General features: G+C 48.8%; 1 protein-coding gene across 1 annotated transcript in view; it reads left to right on the top strand.

The window, feature by feature from the left end:
- Positions 1–15,384, top strand: part of LMF1 (lipase maturation factor 1) — a 578,735-nt gene that overhangs the window by 450,551 nt on the left and 112,800 nt on the right. Inside the window, exon 6 of the mRNA XM_063934869.1 lies at positions 5,939–6,106. Coding sequence (XP_063790939.1) covers positions 5,939–6,106 — 168 coding nt within the window. The remainder of the gene's footprint in view (positions 1–5,938; positions 6,107–15,384) is intronic.

Here is a 15,384-nt window from a genome sequence, read left to right as displayed (position 1 = left end):
CTCAACCTGTATTGTATGGTGATGCAGCAGGAGCATACTTGCCTACTCTCCCGGAATGGCCGGGAGGCTCCCGAAAAACGGGTGACCCTCCCGGCCCCCCGGAAGAGCAGACAAGTCTCCCGGTTTGCGGGGTCCCCCCTGCCCGTCCGCCCACTTAGTGTGTAAAGTGGGCGGTCCGGGTAATTGATGACGCGATTCTTGCTGAATCGCGTCATCATAGCCACGCCCCCTGCAGTGTAATGCCGGTGATCGCGGCATTACAGAGCGGGGAACGTGGCTTAAAGGAGGCGGCACCGTGACCCTGCCCTTGCTCCGCCCCTGCCCCGCCCTTGCTCCGCCTCCGGCCCACCCCATCCTCTACATCACAGCCTCCCCTGCCCGCCCTCTGAGCCGACCTGGCTGCTCTCTCCCGCAGAGAGCAGCCAGAATGTCGGTAAGCATGAGCAGGAGGCATCTATTGCAACGCCTCCTCCTACACCATTATTGTATGGTGATGCAGCAGGAGGCATCTATTACAACGCCTCCTCCTCCGCCATTATTGTATGGTGATGCAGCAGGAGGCATCTATTGCAACGCCTCCTCCTACACCATTATTGTATGGTGATGCAGCAGGAGGCATCTATTACAACGCCTCCTCCTCCACCATTATTGTATGGTGATGCAGCAGGAGGCATCTATTACAACGCCTCCTCCTACACCATTATTGTATGGTGATGCAGCAGGAGGCATCTATTACAACGCCTCCTCCTACACCATTATTGTATGGTGATGCAGCAGGAGGCATCTATTACAACGCCTCCTCCTACACCATTATTGTATGGTGATGCAGCAGGACGCATCTATTACAACGCCTCCTCCTACACTATTATTGTATGGTGATGCAGCAGGAGGCATCTATTACAACGCCTCCTCCTACACCATTATTGTATGGTGATGCAGCAGGAGGCATCTATTACAACGCCTCCTCCTACACCATTATTGTATGGTGATGCAGCAGGAGGCATCTATTACAACGCCTCCTCCTACACCATTATTGTATGGTGATGCAACAGGAGGCATCTATTACAACGCCTCCTTGTACACCATTATTATGCAATTGGTCCTGCAACATTGCACGCACTGAAACACAAGCAACCGACCAGCTGATGTTCATCTATTCTAAATCGATCCAGTGTAGCCACTAACGTGTTGCCATATTAAACAACTGATCCTGACACTTGGGCATAGTGGGATCATCCTGCACAGATGTGACGTGAGATGCCGGATGTAACTGAGCCGCCAGGTCCTGTGCAACTCAGCTATGCAACCGAAAACGCGCCTTAGTCGCAGTGTAAAGCAACTGGACCGCACCAGGAGACTGTGCTGATTATAGTGATACGTAACATGTATATTTGCGTGCCACTCTGTATATGGAGCACAACAGAACTTTGCCTGGGAAAAAGTCACGGCCACTGCATCATAGCAATTCGTATACATATGCAGACTCAGTCGCACATAGATATACAAGTGTCACATATCACATTAATTAGCAGTCTCCTGGCAACTGGCCTGGCGTGGGACCTTTCACAGCACCTGGCGCGCCAAGAGGAGCTCTTTGGTGGGACTGCAGCAATAATGTATGAGGACACATCTGTATTTGGCCTTTGTTACATGTGAAATACCCACTGCAGAAATACCGCCCTTGCATCTACTTGGGGATAAACTCTGCCACAAATGACAAGTGTCGCCTGAATGTGCCATTGTGTACACAGTGTGCTAGTGCAGTGCTACCCAACATTTTCTTGCTGTGGCTGTTCAGCAGTTGCAGTGCAACCAGCAACAACAAATGTAAAGCACGTAAATGAGTAAAAGGAGTCTACAGGACCTGCCCCTCCCTGGGCGAACATTAGGCTAGGTGGCACACTGGACCATTGGCAAGCCTCCAGGTACAGTGCTCACTGCAGCCTCAGCGGCTTACATGGTTGGTATAAAGAGGTTCTCTGTCCTTCTGGGCCTCTCCTGCAGCCTAGCATTACATGTTGTGTCAGAGAGACCTGGAATTGTTGCTGCATCCAGCCAGAGGTCGGCCCAGCTGTGGTATCACCCCAGCATTTCCACTTCATGTAGGTCTGGATAAACATAAGCGTATCAGGAGCTTGCCCGCCTCCTCTGTTTTCTTTGGGCCGCGCATGCCAGCGTGCTGTCTTCTTCATTTTCAGAAACATTACTTGTTAGTAAATGGTGTGCAGGATTAACCACTCTGTGCACAGTACCCTGGTCATTCGTCTGATGTGCGGTTGGACTTTCTGGCAATGCAAGGGTTAAGATGAAGGAACATTTCTCCCCCCCTCTGGCACTGTACTGAACCAGAAAATATCAAAACCGCAGCCTCTCCCTGTGTTCTCCCGCTCCCACCCGGCACCAGCTTGGCGCCCCCTCTAACACCCATCCTCCCCTCCACTGACAGAGGCAGTGTCCAGTCCACAGGGGGTGGGATAGTGGATCTATCCACACCACATATTAGGAGAAAAGTTGATGCTTTCCAGTTCCACTCATAAAATAATAACAATGGCAGATCTGGCAGGAAGAGAGGCCTGCCTTCCAGTCGCTGTGTTCTCCGCACGTCACGCTGCGGATTCCAGCATTCTGGGCAGATGTAATCAGGGTGCCACTGCCACTGCAGTGGGTTCTCTGTAATACGGGATTAGGGTGTTGGCGTGCGTCCTTCCCTGCGGCTCAGATATGTCTGCAGGTGAGCGAGCAGTAAGGGGCTCAGGGCCTATTTCAGACCTGATTTTGCAGAGGTTCGGGATCAGATAGTCGCCGCTCATGAAGACTAAAAACCCACCCCGTGCAAGTGTGTGAATGCATGTGTACGCCGTGCGGAAATGTCGCCAGACAGCGGGCATCTGCAAATCCGTTTGCAACTCACTCACCATCAAATGATTTTTCCAGTCTGTGCGCAGCCCAGGACCTACTCCTACAGTGCAATACAGACAGGCTGATTGGAGCTGGAGCTGACGTCACACACCCATCCAGAAAACGCTTGGGAACACCTGGGCAGCTACCACCCACAATGGTCCGCTTCCTGTCACCTTGCGTACGCCAAGCTATCGAAATTTCTGCACCATTCTGCTGCTGTTTGGCATCACACCTGCGCATTGTGGTGCATACGCATGCACAGTCATTCGATAATCAGCTGATGTGCGTTTTCGCACAACAGCGATCAGGTTTGAATTGGGCCCTAAAACATGGTCATTGGGGAAAGCTGACAAGTGGTTTCATTTCTCTAGACATCTTTCTTTTTTTCTTTTTTTTTATTAAGTGAAAATCAGATGTAAGGAAAATCATAATTTTTGTTGCTTGAAAATGTGATGTTTATTTCCATTTGTACAATAAAGCCAAATTGTTTTAAAATGCAGTTTCTGTTAAAAAAAAAATTACCTACTCCCCCCTTTCCCCCCAAACCAGGGGCGTTTTAAGAGAGGAGGAGGACCATGTTCAGCCTCTCCTCCGTCGGGCCCCCTCCTCTCTGCCTGGAGCACTGTAGAGTCTGAGCTCTAGAGGGCTCAGACTCTACTGCGCATGCGCAGATCTATGGGAAAATGGCGCGGCGGACATTTTCCCTGAGATTTCTCTACTGCGCATGTGCAGAACTCTGTGAAAATGTCCGCTGGGCCATTTTCAATGTGTTCTAACAGCGCTGCGGATGCCGGCGCTGGACTTCGGAGGGGTGAGTATATTAAAAATGTGTGCGGTGGGGGCCCCCTCTGGACTCAGGTGCCCGTGTGCACCGCACACACTGCACCCATTATAGAAATGCCAGTGCCCTAAACCACTGTTGCACTTACTACGTCCTTGCAAGGCCAAGAAATCTGCATCTGGGGCGCAGACCTTGGCCTCGCCACTCCCGGAAAAGGGGGACAATATGCTCCTGTTTCCATAAAAGCCTTCCACCCCGCCTCCCGAATACCCCTGCCTGTCAATCATCAATAATCGGGAAACCGCGCAGGGGATCACACAAGTGACCCATGCTGAATGAGGGCCTGAGTCTGTATATGGAGCACAACGGAACTTGGCGTGGAAAAAAACCATGGCTGCTGCAGCGCAGCACTTCATATACAAATTCAGAGACTCAGTCGCACGCAGATATACAAGTGTCATATATCACATTAATCTGCACAGTCTCCTGGTGCCTTCTAGCCACATTGCGTTGTGACTAAGACACAATTTCTGCAAAAAAGATGCCCGAGAAGAGTCTCACGGGACTTGGCGTGCCATGAGGCTCTGCTTGGCGCAACTGCAGCAAAGATGTATGAGGACACATCTGCATATTCAGTGGATGTGGTGTTTTCTGTAGACGCCGAGGGCCCTCATGGCTGCAACAGTCACCTGATGCACTCCTGTTACAGCTCAAGGCCTTGTGTGGGCGCTAAGAGGAGAGCGCAGTGGGACAGTTACAGCCACTGGGAGCCAGCACCGTCCAATTGTACAGCACCCCATAGGGAGTACGTTTTTTGTGTGTTTTTTTCATATCTGCTCACTGTATTCCTGGAAAGCTAAACCTTTAGCTTTTTGCTAGATTTTTCTATGAATAGTTGCGAGAGACATGCTTCCTAAACACAGCGCTGTGTTCCGTACAGGGCCGGTTCTAGACCTTGTGGCGACAGGTGAAATAGGGTTAGCACGCGCCGCAGGCGTGCAACAAAAATAGGGGTGTGGCTTCATAGGGAGGGAGCGTGGTCACAGTTTTGCTCCCTGTAGCTTTGCCCTCTGTAGAGTTGTGCCCCCAGTAACTGTTGTGCCCCTTGCAGCTGTGCCCCCATTAGTTTTGCCCCCAGTACTGCACCCTCAGTAGTTGTGGCCCCATTAGTTTTGCCCCCATTACTGTACCCACCAGTAGCTGTGCCCCTAGTAAAAAATATAAAGAATACTCACCAGCCCTGTTCCTGTTTCCCGACCGCTGCTGTCCTCCGTCTCCGGTCGCCGCTCCTCAGATCTATGGGAGAGACGTCATGACCTCTAGCGTTTATGGCTGTTCTAAACTGCCGTGTGGTGCGCGATGACCTCAGGCGCACTGCACGGCAGGCACCAGTAGCGGGGAAAGGTCCTCTCCGTGAAGGGAAACTAGACGCTACCTCACTGTGCGTCTCGTTGCCCTTCGTGGAGAGGACCTTTTCCTAACCACCGCCGCCGCCACCCCAGCTAGTAGTGGCTCTTGCCACGGCGGCGACGCCCTAGGGACAACGGCGCCCCGGGCAAAAGTTCTGCTTGCCCGAGGCAAGAGCCGCTGCTGGTTCCTTATAAACTGACTACACGTGGCACTGTTTTACAGGGTATGAAGCTTTTCATTCGGAATAACGTACACTCAGTATTTGTGAAGAAAGTTGAATGAAAGTTGAACTCTACTTACGGGAGATTTATCAAAGCTTGGCGAGAGATAACGTATTAACCAGTTAGCTCCTAGCTGTCATTTTTCAAACAGGGGCTCATCTATCAACAAGTGATAAAACGCGTTGTGAATGATGAAACTCATTGCGTATGATGAATGGTGCTCCATCCAATCAGCTTCCATCTGTCATGTGTTTGCAAAATGTAACTTATGTCCTATACAGTATATTGCAGCAGAGCTGTATATTTGTATCTGTATACCTCACTATATGGCTGTTATACTCTCTATAGCTGTCTCTAGCATTACTCATGTGTGTCTCTGGTGGCTATCGTTCTATCTTTCCCTGTTTCAGCTACAAATAATTTAAAGATGTTTTGTCTCCTTCGATTATAAGTGCCCTTCTCAGTTTGGAATCTCAGAGGCAGGAATTCCGTAGCCTGATATAACCCTTTTCCAGCAGCCCTGTTTAAATCGAGTAGTCACTGAAATCTATGTAAGCGACCGTATTGCATTATGACTCTGTCAGCGGCTCATCGCACTAAATGCCTGACTTTTTTCTCATTGCAGACACAGCCGGTACCAAACGTTTTGGCCTACTACATGCACCGCAACCCGGTATGGTTCCACCAGTTTGAGACCTTGTTCAACCACTTAATTGAGCTGGTTGTGCCTTTCTTCTTATTCATGGGCAGACGCATGTGTGTCATTCATGGAATACTGCAAATCCTTTTCCAGGTGAGTGGGATCCGGTATCGGTGGGGTGCACTGCAGGACTACTTACGTTGAGTCACTGTTATTCTCAGAAGTAACGCTAAGGACTTAATTGAGAAAAATCTGTTAACGGTGCTTTGTTCAAAAGTTGAACACGCGTTCCGCCATTCTTCTGAATCATTTGACCAGTAGGAGCGCTGTTCTGTTGGAATCTGTGTCTGATATTTTGTTTCACTCTTGCAGGAGTCTAATAAATGTAGATATTCAGAGTCATAAGAGTAATAACTAACATTCCCTGTGCAGACTGATCCATTTATAGCATTTGTTCCCCTTTTCATATAAAGGAAAAGTCCTCGGCCCAAGACCTTCTATTACCTGGAGCTCATATCTTGATGCTATGATCTCGCAGTGTCCTAGGAAGCAGTCCCCCCTATGCTATATACCAGGGATGGGGAACCTTCGGCCCTCCAGCTGTTGTTGAACTACACTTCCCAGCATGCCCTGCAACATTTTTAGCATTGCCAAATAGGAAAACTGTAGCAAGGCATGCTGGTATGTGTAGTTTAACAACAGCTAGAGGGCCAAAGGTTCCCCACCCCTGCTATATACTGTTGTATACACAGCATAACGTTCTGGGGTTGAACTAATTGCATGAAGGTAACCGAACAATCTCAGGAAGGATATTTTCTTATCTTATGTATTTTCCCCCCTATATGAAGCTTAGAATACAAAATTTTTATTTGTATCCGCTTATTACCAAGATGATGTGACGCAACAGGTGTGGTATGAAAAGTCGTCATTCGTAATGTCCACATGGCTAAACTGTCGACGTTCAGAATGTCAACACCAGAATGTCGATATAGTTTTTTTTAAAATATATTTTAGTCGAAAGCTGACCCTAAAAATAACCCAAAAATGTACTGTCGACATTTTGGCATTGACAGATAAAATGGTGACATTATGAACGTGATATTGTGACTGCTCCGGTTATGGGCGCAAACAGCGATGTATAGCAAACAGCGCAGCGCAGAAGCGGGTTTATGCATGTTGCGTGTCTCAGGGCTATCCGGAGTCAGATGGGTCTTGGCTGAATCTCTCCTTGCACGAATTGAGCAGTTCTAGGAGGTAACATTGAGGTCGCGCACAAGAGATCCATCTTATGGGGGTGCTGTGGCTTGTAGCCAGAGTTCCGCACTGCTCTATCCAGTGTGGGGGTGCCTGTTTCTGATGAAGCTCATACACCCAGAGTAGGGCAGGAGCAAGAGCTGAAAGCAATGATAATAATTGCTGCTGTGGATGGTAATACAGCGGGCGGTGCAGCTTCCCACTTGAAGCTGCACGGATACTTACGTTAGGATCTGGCTTCTGCGGCTTCCCGCAATTACAGCCACTTTGCGTCCCAGTGTCAGACTGAGGCATAAAGGGCCCACCAGGAAAATAAAGTTTTAGGGGCCAATTCTCATGGGTGTGGCCAGCCCCGTAAAGGCTTGGATAACCATTAGAGACTTGCACGGTCTGGGCCCCTTGATAAATATATATAGGAGATACTGCTAATGCATGCCTGATAATGTACCAGATTAATATTACCAATGCACTGTAGAAAATACACCATAGTTCTGTGCAGCATAATGTAACATATGTATAATGTACTGTATAATTAAAGTGCACAGTCTGGAACCTGGGTGGGCCTCCAGACAGTGGGGCCCACCGGGGGTTTCCCCCTGGGGACCAGTCCAACCCTGCAGAATTCTAATGCGCCGCATAGACTCAAGGCCAGTACATACGGAGGAGATTCTCACAGAGATGTGTGCTGAGTGATCTAGCACGAATGCTCAGCACACATCTCTCCCCGCTCAGCACACAGCGCGATGTGTGCTGAGCGAGGGGAGGACGGGGGGGACGCTCATTTCACCCAGTGGGTGAAATGAGCGATGTGCTAGATTGTGCCTGCATGCATGGCGATGCCCGGAGCCGCGCATTGCTATCGCCGTGGGGCATACACACAGAGAGATCCGTGCTCTAGTCAGATTGCTTATAATTTAAGCACGGACCTCTCCTTGTGTACCCCCCTTCAGAGTCACTATACAGCCCCCGGGGTGTTCTATGAGCTTGTCCATGGTGCAGTTTGCTTTGCGTGTAGTATACCGTTGTTTAATAAATATTTACTTTACTGCAGTCATTTTATTTTGTATTTGTTAAATATTTATACAAAATAAATAAATAAAATACTACTAATAATAGACATTTCCAGAGACGTATCTTCAAAACTTGGGACTGTCGCTGTAGGGATAGTTGGAGATGCGACGCACCCTTTACATGCCACGGCCAAGATGGAATTACGTTACAGGGTTGCATTACGCACGGTAAATGTTACATTGTTACCGTAGTGACAACAATACAGAGGCGCAGCCCGTTGACCACAGTCTCTTCCTAATGTACAAAGAGCAGCCTGTGCTCGGGACCTCATAAATAACATACAGCCAGGAATCTACCTGACGTCCTGCTCCTGTACAGCCGGTGGGCTCCGCTCTGACAGTGGCTCTCTGTATCTCGCTGACCGCTGCACTCATTAGGAAAAGCCTCAGTCGTGTTTACCAAGTGGGAAGATAAATACCCTTCTCCCCTGGGCATAACTAGGAATGCAGTGGCAAGCTAAACACAGCTACAGTGTTACAATGTATCTCCCAGGCCCCCGGGGTAATTATAATGTCCTCTATCGTGTACTGTAAGGTGCGGGGAGTGGATGAGATCATAGTGTAATAATGGGCTGACTGTTCTGTTATTAGGGCTGAGACAGGTACAGTAAGGGTCTGGAAATGGGAACAAATTGCTGCGATTTTAAATTTGCTTTGAATTTAGATAGGCAGTGCCGCTGCAGGGGAAGGGTGGTACCACCAAATTTCCGTGGGCCTCCACGCTATTCTGGGAGAGTAGGCAAGTATGAGATAGAGGTGTCCTACCTACTACAGGCCTCATTTACAGATAGGATCAAATCCAGCTGAAGGTTGCAAATGTACACATGGACAAGTCGCATACCTCCCAACATGACCCTCTCCAGGAGGGACACAATGCTCTGCTTCTGGACTTCCCTCTTAATCATACTTACCTACTCTTCCGGAAGCTGCGGGAGGCTCCCGTTTTTTGGGGTAGCCCCCCGCACCCCCGGAAGAGTGGGCAGGTCTCCACTATCCTGCTCGCACCCTAGTGATGCGAGCAGGATGAAGAGATTACCTCCCTCCCGTCGGGTGGAGAAGGGGTTAAAAATGACGCAAATCGCATTTACCGATGTGGGGGGCGGGGCTTAGTGATGTCACAGCCGGCCCCGCCCCCCGAAGACACTGCAGCGTCTCCTCTCCGGGCTTCTCCCGGAGAGGAGAAAAAAAATGTAGGTAAGTATGCTCTTAATTTATGATTGCCATCACCTGTGCTGAAACACCTTTCTTATCCACTAACCTGTTCAAAACAGGTGCCGGCAATCATACATGAAGAGAAAAATATCCAGAAGCAGAGCATTGTGTCCCTCCTGGAGAGGGTCATGTTGGGAGGTATGAAGTCGTGCTGTGATACAAGGGGGCCAAATCTGTCTGCACATTTTAAATTGCCCAGCACGATATGGTCAGTCAGTCATAAGCCCCGCCCACCTCAGTAATGAGTAAGAGGCGGATGCAGGAACGGTAGGAAAATGGCCGTAAATTACGTGATAGAAGAGAGCACTGACAATAACAATATGTGAAACATCCAGTATATGCAGAGCCGCATCCCCCGATACATGCTCCGCTGCATTGCCTCCTAGTCAGCGTGTATGTGCAGAACTAGTGTATTAGCGGGAACACGTCCTCCTGAACTTTGGCTACATGAGAACTTTCCCACCCCACCGGTGGTGAGGTGTGATATTTGCCAGTGCATTGGGTCTGCATACATATACATGCGTTCCTTTCTGAGCATGCCCAGTACATATTCACACAGGTGATTGCGCAGGAAATGGTGTAGTACTCGCTGAGCCTCAGACCTCACCGAGCCACGGCCTGATGACATTATCTGCAACATCTTATGCTACATCTGCGCAGCTTCATTGGTGACGCATTGTTTCGCTCAGAATATTGGCAGCGCTGCTGCTCAAGAGGTTCTGCATCATCTAAAGCATTGTAGTCCTAGCTGAGTGGAGATAAAGCGTAGGATCTGTCTTCCTTATATAAATATATACCAGTGGTGATAAACACCAAACTAGGCAACTGAGCATCATGGGTTATTAAACATATTTAAAGTATCTAAGATAATAAAAGGCTAACGCTGCTCCTCACCTTTATGGGGGGTATTCAAGTGTTTTGCGCACTGACGCCCACTAGATGGCGCCTGACGGAGCAATTCAAGTGTTGCTCCATTCAGGCACGCACTGCCGCCAGCGCTGACGGTACTGTTGTGCTGATAGGGCTGCCATCAGAAATTGTGGTGACCAGGACTGACAAAATAGGAAGCTCCCCCCCCCGCACCATGTTAAGTCCTCACAGTAATGCCCCTGACACCATATTATGCCCCCATAGTTGTGCCCCTCTCACCATATTATGCCCCACACAGTAATGCCCCTGACAACATATTATGCCCCCACATTAATGCCCTTGTCACCATAATATGCCCACACAATAATTATGCAGTACCTGCTCGTTGTCAGGGGGTTCTGCTCGTTATCAAGGGGTTTTGCTCTTTGTCAGGTGGTTCTGCTCATTGTCAAGGGGTTTTGCTCATTGTCATGGGGTTCCTCTCCCTCCCCTGGCCATTGCTGCCGCCTGTTCATGCTTGCCTACTTCCTTTCAATAGTTAGAACTATTGAAAACGTCCCTCCCAAAATGGGTGCCGCCTCAGTGAAGACAATTATTAAACATACTAGAGCCGCCTCTAGTATCTTTAATAACTGTGTACTTTGAGGCGGCAGCCATTTTGAGCAGGACATTTTCATTAGAGATCTGCAGGCGGCGGGGACCAACGGCAGCGGGCGGTCGGCGGCATAACCGGCCCGGGCCCTCTCCTCTCTGTTAGAGAGGACTCCCCTGATGGCGAGTCTGGCTGCACCTCACACCTTCCACCCAGGAGAGATCCACCAGTGTCTGTGCAGCAGCCCCTTCCCCTATACTTGCCCTCGACAGCACCATCTGTCTGGTGATGACTCCGGCAGAGAGACAGACCTGTCTTTTTATGCTCTGAAAGTTGGAGTCCGGCGTCTCTGGTGAACTATGTGCGTCTTTATGCTCAATCCTAACTGACTACATCTCCCAAGCATTGCACATACATCACAGGTCTCCTCACTGTCCTCTTCCCCCATCTCTTTATATAACTGCAACTCCCATCATCCACACTCACGTACTGCTGGAGGAGCCTGTAGTGTTATTATTGTGATTGTTACGGTAGAGGCAGTCTTCCAGTATGCTAATGTGGAACGTTTTACACATATATTTCTGGCTTCTTACAAAGGGCTCTTTCATATAGAAGCAACTTGTAATTTCATCTGTAGCCGCATTGTAGACTGCGAGGAAGCAAACAGCGTCAGTTAGGGGGAGTAACCCTCCGCCCAGCGCCGGCTCAGCTGTCACACCCTAAAAACAACCTGCCCCGTCTAACGTTTTGTGGCCGCCTCATTTTTTTTTTTTCTGAAACTTTTATTCCCATAAGTGCTTAATGGTCTTTTATTTTTTTTTATTTTTTTTTAACTCCTTCCTGAATGCAAAGCACCCGCTGGATCTCCATCTGCAAGTCATGCTGGTAATTGTAGTTTCACAACAACTGGAGAGCCACAGTTTGCTTAAGCCCGCAGTTGTGCTATAACAAACCACCTCATTATTGTTTTTCTGGAAAGTGGGTGAGGAAGGATATGATATGCAGAGTGAATGGGAGGCCTCTAGTGGCCAGTGGTGTCCATTGCGCTTTACCTGCACAGTGTCAGCGTGTAAGGAGCCAGAAGGATTTAGAAAGCTCCCATAAAACCTTGTAATTATGCGAGTCCAACCACAAGTTAATTGCTATTTTATTGACGGTTCACAATTACGGACTTATTTAGTCCACTGGCGGGGAGAGCCTCTGCACGAGGAGCGCGCGGTGTAACGCGAGGGGGATCTGGCACTCAAACAAAACCCTGCTTCTTTCTCACACAGTCTCTGCATTCAGCTGGGCTTTATGGACAGACTCCTGTTCTGCAGAGGAAGCTGTAAACTTTAATGCTGATATGCCATTTAATACACACTCTTGAAGATCTCCACTGACATTTCATGCACGTTTTACGGTGCTTTTTATAATTGTTATTGGAGTCGCGGTGGCGGGTCTGACTGTGGGATTTATATATATATATATATATATATATATATATAGTTTATATACAGTCGAGTCACATTATTATGTCCAGCTTCTAGATTAGACGTCAGCAGCGCGTAGCCCATGAAGTACGTCACGCGTCGTGCGCTGGCTTGGTGGGAATATAAGGTGTGCGATAAGCCGTCTGCACACATATCACTTGCTGTCATGGGTAAAAGGGGCGATTTATCCGAGTTGCTAAAAGGGATGATTATCGGCTATCGGGCCAAGGGTGGCAGGATATTTCTGACACAGCGCAGTGTGTGAATTGTTCGCGCGCTGCTGTGGTGAAGGTGTATCGTAACTGGACAAATGGCACCATTGCGAATAACCAACGTGGAAACTGCAGAGCACCATGTGCCACTGATGTGAGAGGTGACCATCGGCTATGAAGGTGCATGAGGGCCGACCAACGCGCTACAGTGGAGCAGCTCACCGTCAAAATGTACCTGTGCCAACCTACCAGCATCTTATTGAGTTACTCCCAGCCCGTCCAGCTGCTGTCTGTGCTGCACACGGCGGTTACTCGGGCTATTAGCTGGTGGTTATAATAATGTGACTCCACCGTGTATGTATAATGTAAAGTAAGGTCCTGCTGTTTCATCGCCAGCACCCTAATACTAGCTTTATCTTTTATTTTGCATTCTTCTAATATAAATATTAAGGAATATATTAATCAACATGTCCCTGTAATAGCATTTTGCCTAGTTTCTATAATGCTACTGGTACAATTGCTGAATGGCAGGTCTCGCCTTTCAGTATAGGTGCCACGGGGTCCCTTCTCTTCTCCTTCGTCCCTTTACCTCCTCCCACAGCTTGTCAGTCTGCTTTAGATTTGAGAATTCTTTTACAACACAGTAGTTTGGGGCTTGTGGGATTTGTAGCATCACTGGGGGCTGGGTCAGGACTTGGAAGGACTGGAATGAAAGCGCAGAACAGGCAGGTGGTGACAGAGGCTACCTCCTGAGTCTGCCCACACAGGTGTAACAAATCTAATGTATCTATTGCCCTATGCTGGACATATCCTCACTGGCGCTGATGTGGTGGGGAGCAGATGTGACCTCTCCCTATAGACAGCGCTGTGTCCAGGATTGTGACAATGCTGTAGAGAGCACTGTCTGTATCACTGCTATCACTGCATGCAGGGCGACGTGGGGGCAGGCCATCGTGCCAGCTACCTGCCCCCAGTAGCAGTGGTGCTCTAGACATTCGCCTATATAGCCTAGGGATGGCCATAGGTGGACTAACCATCTATGGCCACCATCGATAGAATGAACCCCTAGAGGAGGGGGGCAGGCAGCTCGATGGCTCGCACACAGATGACCAGCCTGGGCCAAACAAAAGTTGGGGGTGGGGGGTCATGTGCTGGGGCCAGAGAAAAAGGGAAAAAAAACATAGCAGGGCTCTGTGACATTGATGGCAGAGCATGATTGGATCTCCGCCAACAATGGCAAAACCGTCGTCCATCAGTGTTTAGCCATCAATGGTTGTTACCCTTCCGTGGTTAATGGCCATCCCTAATATGGCTCATGCCCAGTGCCAGGTCTGGTATTGATGGCACAAATCCTGCCATTGTGGCCCAGTCCCGCACACTTCTCCCGCCTCCCAGACACTCCGGAAGAGTCGCTATGATGAAGTGTAACATTAGTCATTTACCAAGCATGGCAGTGTGTAGATGCTGCTGCTACAGTCCGCTCTAGCACTTGTCTGCCAGATGTCCCTAATTTCCATGGACTGTCCCTTTTTTAATTTTATTTTTTAAAGATATTTATCTACAGTATTTTTCTAAGTTGTCCAATTGGCAAAGTATTCTTATTAGTCTTTATATTCAATGCAGTTATTGGTAGCTGCTCTTATTTTCCTACAGTTTATCCTAATGCAGAATGCCCATGCAGACACTATCATGTATGCCTTGATATATGGGGTCAGCAGCTAAATGTCCCTGGAAATGATTATAAAATGCTGATGACTAGTCTGTATAGTCTTCATATAAAAGTGTGGGGAGGGTGTAAGACCTTTCAGTGTGTGCAGTTATTAATGCAGCAGCCATGGGAGGACTGCAGTCACCTAGTAGCCCATTAGGATAATACATGCCTCAAGAGTCTCCAAATTGTTGCCCCAAACTGAAGGTCATCTTGGCTGGCTTCGTCTGGGAGAGGGTTAAGTTGGTTCAGCCGGCTCCTATTAAAGTTTTATCACTGTGACAGAGTCAGAATCAACTCCAGCCCCTGCAGCTGCCCGTCCTGCCTGCCAAGGGACCAGGTGCCGACTCGGGGGAAATAGATTTGTGCACTTGGCACGCGGGCAGTGCCAAAGCCAGCTAGGTTTTCTGTGTGCATCTCAAAGCCAGAGAATATGAGCGTGTCCTTGTGCTTGTGCGATTTCTACACCGTACCAAGAAACAAGGCCGTATTAATATACTCTGTACGGCCGCAGTCCTGTACACAAGCTGGAACAGTTTTTTTTCTCTTACGTCCTAGGGGATACTGGGAATCCATTTAGTACCATGGGGTATAGATGGGTCCACTAGGAGCCATGGGCACTATAGAAGTGTTTGGGCTTTTTTTTACAATTTTTTTGTTGCATGTTATTTTGCGCTGAGGTTCAAGGACATGGGCCCTCATTCCGAGTTGATCGCTAGCTGCCGTTGTTCGCAGCGCAGCGATCAGGCTAAAAATCGGCTGTTCTGCGCATGCGTACGGGCCGCAGTACGCACGCGTGAAGTACTTTCACACAAAACTATACAGTTTTACACAAGGGCGAGCGACGCTTTTCTGTCGCTCTGTTGATCGGTGAGTGATTGACAGGAAGTGGGTGTTTCTGGGAGGTAACTGCCCGTTTTCCGGGAGTGTGCTAAAAAACGCAGGCGTGTCAGGTAAAAACGCAGGCGTGCCTGGGGAAACGGGGGAGTGGCTGACCGAACGCAGGGCGTGTTTGTGATGTCAGAGCAGGAACTAAACTGA

Source organism: Pseudophryne corroboree, chromosome 7, assembly GCF_028390025.1.
Source record: "Pseudophryne corroboree isolate aPseCor3 chromosome 7, aPseCor3.hap2, whole genome shotgun sequence".
Lineage (NCBI taxonomy): Eukaryota > Metazoa > Chordata > Amphibia > Anura > Myobatrachidae > Pseudophryne > Pseudophryne corroboree.
Note: the sequence above shows the minus strand (reverse complement) of the source record. Positions and strands in the feature narration are given on the sequence as shown.